Below are 6,815 nucleotides of genomic sequence, written 5' to 3'. Positions count from 1 at the left end.
ATGGGCTGCACCGTGAGCGCCGAGGACAAGGCGGCGGCCGAGCGCTCTAAGATGATCGACAAGAACCTGCGGGAGGACGGAGAGAAGGCGGCGCGGGAGGTGAAGTTGCTGCTGTTGGGTGAGGCCGTGTCCCGCACTGGGATCCTTAATTCCCAGCTCGAATCCCCAGACAAGGACTTTGACCTCTCATACTAGGGCTTCGAACTCCCAGACTCGGGCTGTCTGGGACCCCACACCTGGGCCAGGACCAGGGTTGAAAACTCTAGGTTGGGCTAGACCTTCGATCCTGCCCAGACTCTAGACCAGACCCCTATCTCATCCCAGACCTCCAAATCCAGTCAACAGTGCCCCAACACCCGCGGTCCAGTGCCCTGCTTGGCCGTCCCCCCTTGCTAACCAGCTTCACAGAACTTCAGGGACCCCGCCATCCTTCCTTACACTTTATCCAAACCCCCAGGATGCCCGCCACTTGGTTTCCAACCCTCAGGCTCCACTTGTTTTCCTCATCTGCGCCTTTTATTCCTGTTGGGCATGAGCATCCCGCGGAGCCCCTGCCAGGCCCCCTACCCACTCCCTCCTTCTCCCTCTGTGCCCCATCCCTAGTCTGGAATCTGTATCTTCCACCTGTGCGTTCTGACCCAAGGAACCTCTCGAATGGGAAACTGCTCTTGAGCCCGCTCTCCAACTGGAACCCCTTCAGCGAGCCCTGCTCCCTGCTTCCTGCCCTCCAAGTCCTTCTCTGCAAGCATCACTCCGGAAACCTTCTGCTGATCCTCCACTAAGTCCTCTTATACTCTGGCCTTCCCCAATCCTTCCACCTCTCCTGCACCAAGTGGGCTGGGCTAGGAGGAGGGAGCCCCGGATTGGAGAGGGCCTAGGCTGCCTTACGCAGAACCCCCACGGGGCTGGACTGAGGCTCCACTGGTCACGCTGTGGGAGGGGGCCAGGCCTCAGGCTTCCCAGGGAGGCTCTGCGGGCTCTATGTTTCCCAGTTTCGAAGGCCAGTCTGGGAAGTAGGAGAGAGTGTGGAGGAGTTAGGGTTGTGGTCGCCTCCAAGGCCAGGAAAGATGGTGGCTGCTAGAGGGGTGGGGGGAAGTGGAAGTGGTGAGACAGCCGACATATTGCTGCCCCTGCGGGTGAGCCCAAGAGATCTGCTAGTAGGTGCTGGGCTGCCCACACCCCTTCTGGGCTGCAAGGCCTGGGATGTAGCCTCTGAGAGTTCGGGGGCTTGTTGGATCTTGGGACCCTGTGAAGGGGGATGATGGACTAGCTGAATGAGGAGTTGAGGGGCCAGCTAGGGGTGAGCCAGGGTGCCTCGGAGCATCCCAGCTGGCCTTTTGCAAAGACAGTGGGCCTACTACCTGTCCCCATCCAGCCTCCCACTGGAAGTAGGGGTGGTGCCCAGTGGCAGTCTGATTTTGATTTGGGGGTTTTAGAGTTGGGGGAGGGAGGCCCTTGCAACAGCACAGCACCGTTGTAGGCTGAGTACTGCATGGGGGGGTGTGGCCCCTCAGCTTCAGAACTGTCATGGGGCTCCCAGGCTGTGAAAAGCAAGGCTTTTCGTGCTGGGCCTGTGGCCGAGGAACAGCATGTATGTTCATTATGGGCCCATCTGTTGACTGTCCCTGCGGACCCGGCCTCCGGGGCACAGCCTCGGAGGTTTCAAAATGGCATCCGCTTCGCTGCTGCCTCAGGGAGGAAGAGAAGGGGCGGGAAGGGGCGGCGGCCCAGCCTCCTGGGCTGCTTTGCGTTGGGCGCTTGCCTCTTCCTGTCTCTGCTGTGAGTGCAGCAGCGGCAGTGAGTGGGTGTCGACGCGGCGGAATGCCCATCGCTGCTGCTGCTGCTGCCCGATGGGCCTGGGGAGGGCACTTCCGGTACCACTGCCTCCCAGTGCCCAGCCAGGAGTCTCTAGCCAGCCTCTCCCTAGGCTGATTGCAGTTACTGTGGTGACTGAGGAAATGCGAGACTGGACCGTAGAGCTGGGGGAACGTAGGGCTTCTGGCTAGTTTTGTGTCCTGACACCAGAAGGGTCCCTGATCCCACCAGGCTTGCTCCTTGGAGCCCAGCTCAACTTTTGGGCTAAGTCATGTGAGACCGGGCAACTCCTCCCACACTGGGCTGGCAGCAGCCAGGGATGCAGGGTCTGGCTTAGCACTTTCTAGCCTGGGGAGTTCACCCTGGGGTCCTGGCCTTCTGGCCTTTGCTTACTCTGTGAAATGGGCTTCCTGGGTTTGGGCCAAAGGAGTATCCCAGCTCAGGATGGGGAGAACAAGAGCCTCCTGGTGGTTCTTGTTGGGGATGTGGGTTGGGAGTTAAGACCCTGCAGTGTGCTGCAAAGGGCTCTAACCAAGCTCTGCCCGATATTGACGACCCAGTCTGCCATGGCTGCCTGGGGAGGGATCCTGGCTTGAGCCATGCCTTTCCCATCCAGGTGCAAGGTGGTGATGGGAGCCCAGCTGTGGCAAGTTCAGAGTTCTGGGTGCCTGTCCCATGTAGCGGGAGACTTTGTCCAGGCAACGGGACTCAGGTTGGGCAACTGCCAGCCTTCCCTCCCAGCCAGAACCACGCCTGCTGCCCCGCCTGCACACCGCCTCCCTCCATCCTGGGTAGCTCTGCCAGCAGGCGGGCACAGTTCTTGTTACCAGGGTAGAGGCTGATGTGGTACACACAGGCAAGAGAGTATTTCCTGGCAGCTTGGTAGGGGCAGCAGATACCAGTCCTGCACTAGGGATGCTCCCCACTCCTACCCAGCTCAATGTGATTGACCAGCTAGGCCCAGGTGGAATCTGGGGCCCTGGTCTGGGCACTTAAGGGAAAGGAAGCCAGAGTGTTTGTGAGCGGGGAGAGTCTCTGATTTGGGATGGGCTTGTGTGGACGGCTTCACAGAAAAAGGAAACAGTGTCCACCACTGGCTCCATAAAGGCTTCAGAATGTAAACAGAGCAGTTCTTTCTTGCCCCTGGAACTTTGCAGAACTGTTGTTCCCTACTTGATTGTTCTTTAAAACTTTACTCCCGGATCACCTCCCAGGATCCTTCCTGGACATCCTCCTTCGACCAAGGCTGTAAAACATCTGGCTCCCAGCACTGTTGTTTCCCCCCTCAGATGCTTGGAGACTGCAGGGCAGGGCTAAGTCCTCTTCATTTCTGTGCCCAGCATGGAGCCTGGCATCTACTGGGTGCTTCTCATCTGTTTGATGAATGAAGGAAGTATTCTCTGAACCTGATTTTGGGTAGATAGAGGAGTAAACTGAGTGGCAGTTTGTGTACTGTGGGCAGGTGGCAAGGGCCCACAGGCCCACCGCAGGCTTGGTGACCAGCATTGAGGGGACATTGAGAAAAGTTCTTCAGGCTGTTTCTTCCCAGCCCCACCACAGGCTATGCTGGCACCTAAGAGACAGTTCTTACCCCCCGCAGTGCGGAACTCCTGCTGAGCAGAGTGGCTTTGGATTCTTCCTTCCAACTCAGGCTTTTGGTGTGCTGCTAGAGGGCTGCTGTCTCTGACACTCCAGTAGCCACCGTGGAGCTTGAGCTGGCTGGTATAGCTGGGGCTGCCCCGCAGCCCTGGGGCTCAGACCAGAGCAATGCCGTGAGGGTCCTGGTACTGGCCAGCGCAGAGACTGCACATAGCAAGGGCTCAGTGAAGTTTACCAAGAGAAGAAAGGGGGTTTTGTGACCTCTCTCCTGTCTGTGTCTCTTGCAAAGGACTGGCATACTATAGATGCCTAATGAGTATATATGGACAGAATGAAGTGATTGAACATGTCCATGAACAGGGCAGAGCTCCTGGGAGAGGGGTAAGTATAATCCTGGGGCAGCCACTGGAGCCTGGTCTAGCTGGAGATAGATGGGAAGGGCTAGCCTGGGATTCTGGCTGGCTGGGTAGTGGGTTAGACTCTAGTGGTGCCTGTGAAGCGGGGGGCTTCCTGGAGGAGGCATCTGCTGGGCAGCTGTGAAGGATGAACACCATTTGCCAGGGCTAGGCACTGGGGGGCAGAGGGACCAACTCGACAAGAGCACTGCAGCGGGAATACAAGACTTGGCCTGTATTCCCAAGAGCTTGGGTGGGTGTTTCCTGGCCCGGGGGAAAAGAGCCACCCTCCCTGGACCAGCTCATGGGGTAATCCAGACCTGAGTTTGAATCCCAGTTCCACCTATGGCACTGGCTGAGAAACTCAGCATCAGGTGAAGCCCTGGCAGGAGTCCTGCTCTCCACTCATAACCTGGGGGCAGAGTGCCTCCCTGCAGCCACAGGTGTTACAGGGACAGTCCACCAAAGCCTGGAGGTATGAAAAGTGGGTGAGGAAGGCCAGGCGCAGTGACTCACGCCTGTAATCCCAGCACTTTGGGAGGTCGAGGCAGGCAGATCACCTGAGGTCAGGAGTTCAAGACCAGCCTGGCCAACATGGTGAAACCCCGTCTCTACTAAAAATACAAAAAAATCACACCAGGTATGATGGTGTGAGCCTGTAACCCCAGCTACTCGGGAGGCATGAGAATCGCTTGAACCTAGGAAGTGAAGGTTACAGTGGGCCGAGATAGTGTCACTGCACTCCAGCCTGGGGGACAGAGCAAGACTCTGTCCCAAAAAAAAAAAAAAAAAAAAAATGGGGGGCTGCGCATGGTGGTTCATGCCTGCAATCCCACCACTTTGTGAGGTCAAGGCGGGCAGATCACCTGAGATCAGGAGTTTGAGACTGGCCTGGCCAACATGGCAAAACCCCATCTCTACTGAAAATACAAAAATTAGCTGGGTGTGGTGGCGGGTGCCTGTAATCCCAGCTACTTGGAAAGCTGAGGCACCAGAATCACTTGAACCCAGGAGGCAGGGATTGCAATGAGCCGAGATCATGCCACTGCACTCCAGCTTGGGCAATAGAGCGAGACGCAGTCTCAAAAAAGAGAAATCACTACTGTAACACCTCACCCTTATTGAGGGCTTCCTATGTGCCATGTACATTCTGCATGTTTTACATGTTTCCTCCTGAAGTCCTGACATCTGCCTGTGCTTTGGGTATGTGTAACCATCAGGCCCATTTTACTGATAAGAAAACCGAGGCACAGGGAGTTTCTGGTACTTGTCCAAAGTAACAAGTAGCTGGCAAGTTTGCAAACTGCTCCTCAGAGTCTTTGCTTCCAACTGCCAGCCTACAGCCTCCACCTGCTGCAGAGTCCAAACCAGTGTGTGGGGGGGCTTTATCTATTGTCAGGGCATTGGGGAACCACAGAAGGTTTCCGAGCAAGGAGGTGATGTGATTTCTTTCAGTAGGATGCCCTTGGCTGCCATGTGGAGGATAAATTGTAGGGAAACAGGAGAGCCAAGGAAGAGGCTAGAGTCCCAGGCTGGGAGATAGTGGTGACAGAGAACAAATACAGATTGAAGGGGAAATTGAGGTAGGGAAGAGGCCGGCAGCATATAGGGGTAGGGGAGGGGGGTCATTGCTGTGGCTGGTGGGGAGACCATGAAGTGGTGGAGAGCCTCGGAACAGGGGCCAGTGGGATGGGATGTACCCAGTTCTGGACAGTGTGGGTTTGAGGTGCCTAGGTATCTCGGGGAGGCTTCAGAGCAGTGGTGGACATGGGGTTGGCAATCAAGGAAGTCAGGCTGGAGAGGACCTTGTGGGGTTCTGAGCCCCCGGAGTGGGAGGTGTATGACTGGAGTGGCAAGCAGAGGCCTGGCCACAGCCTTGGGGACCCCATGGAGATGGAGAGGGAGCAGCTAGCAGGATGGAAGCAAGGGTTGCTGGACTCCCTGGGAAGAGCATAGGACTGGAAAGGAGCAGCTAACTGGTGGGAAGGGTGCCATAACCACAGGACCTGGCCTGGGATGGGGGAAGGCCATGCCTTCCAGTGGCCCCATCCTGCCCTGCCTCCATAGATTGGGGTCTGTGTTGTGCCCACCTACTGAGAGCAGGGCCTCCAAGGGGCTGACAGGTTCTCCCTGTTGCCTGGCAACTGTGAGAGCTGTTGGCTGTTGCTAGGAGCAGGCTAGAGAGGCCAGAGGAGCAAGGATCAGCTCTCAAGCCTGGGGCGGGGTGACGGGTGGAGGGAAGGGGAGGGGCCCACCTTGGAAGCCAGTCTGTAGTCTGTGCATGGACAGACTGTATTCTTGGCCATGTGTACCCATTTTTGTAGTGTGTTCTGTGAATCTGAGGCATGTTGGGGGCTGACCTATGTGTGGGTGTATACAGCATATCTGTGGCCCTGGTGGGTGTTATGTGTCCTCAACATGTTGTTGCACACCCATGGCAGGGCCTGCTTGAGCTTCAGAGCAGTGGTGGACATGGGGCATCATATCCCATGTCTCAGGACCGGAGGGAGCCCTGAGGGAGTCATTGGAGGACTTCCAGGCCAATGACTCCTCAGCAAGAGAGACATTCAGATAGGGATATGCAGACACTCCAGGGAGAACAGCCAAACTGGGGATTGGGAGCTGGAACAAAATGTGTACCAAGGTTCTTTTTTTTTTTTTGAAACGGAATCTTGCTCTGTTGCCCAGGTTAGAGTGCAGTGGTGTGATCTCGACTCACTGCAATCTCCAGTTCCCAGGTTCAAGTGATTCTCCTGTTTCAGCCTCCTGAGTAACCAGGATTACAGGCTGCCACCACGCCCAGCTAATTTTTTTTTTTTTTTTGTAAATGGGGTTTCACTCCTGTTGCCCAGGCTAGAGTGCAATGGTGTGACATTGGCTCATTGCAACCTTCGCCTCCTGGGTTCAAGCAATTCTCCTGCCTCAGTCTCCCAAGTAGCTGGGATTACAGGCACCCACCACCACGCCCAGCTAATTTTTTGTATTTTAGCAGAGACAGGGTTTCTC

The 6,815-nt window shown here is 56.3% G+C and overlaps 1 protein-coding gene across 3 annotated transcripts in view; it reads left to right on the top strand.

The window, feature by feature from the left end:
• GNAI2 (guanine nucleotide binding protein (G protein), alpha inhibiting activity polypeptide 2) overlaps positions 1–6,815 on the top strand; it is a 42,713-nt gene that overhangs the window by 5,786 nt on the left and 30,112 nt on the right. For 2 of the 3 annotated variants that reach the window (XM_011939045.1, XM_011939041.1), the window contains exon 1: positions 1–118. The exons of the other annotated variant lie outside the window; for it this stretch is intronic. Coding sequence is in view for 1 of the 2 variants with exons in the window: in XM_011939041.1 (XP_011794431.1) it covers positions 1–118 (118 nt within the window). In the remaining variant the exon portion in view is untranslated. The remainder of the gene's footprint in view (positions 119–6,815) is intronic. 3 annotated transcript variants of the gene reach the window in all.

Source organism: Colobus angolensis, unplaced genomic scaffold, assembly GCF_000951035.1.
Source record: "Colobus angolensis palliatus isolate OR3802 unplaced genomic scaffold, Cang.pa_1.0 Scaffold18, whole genome shotgun sequence".
NCBI lineage: Eukaryota > Metazoa > Chordata > Mammalia > Primates > Cercopithecidae > Colobus > Colobus angolensis.
This window is presented reverse-complemented; position numbering and strand designations above follow the sequence as displayed.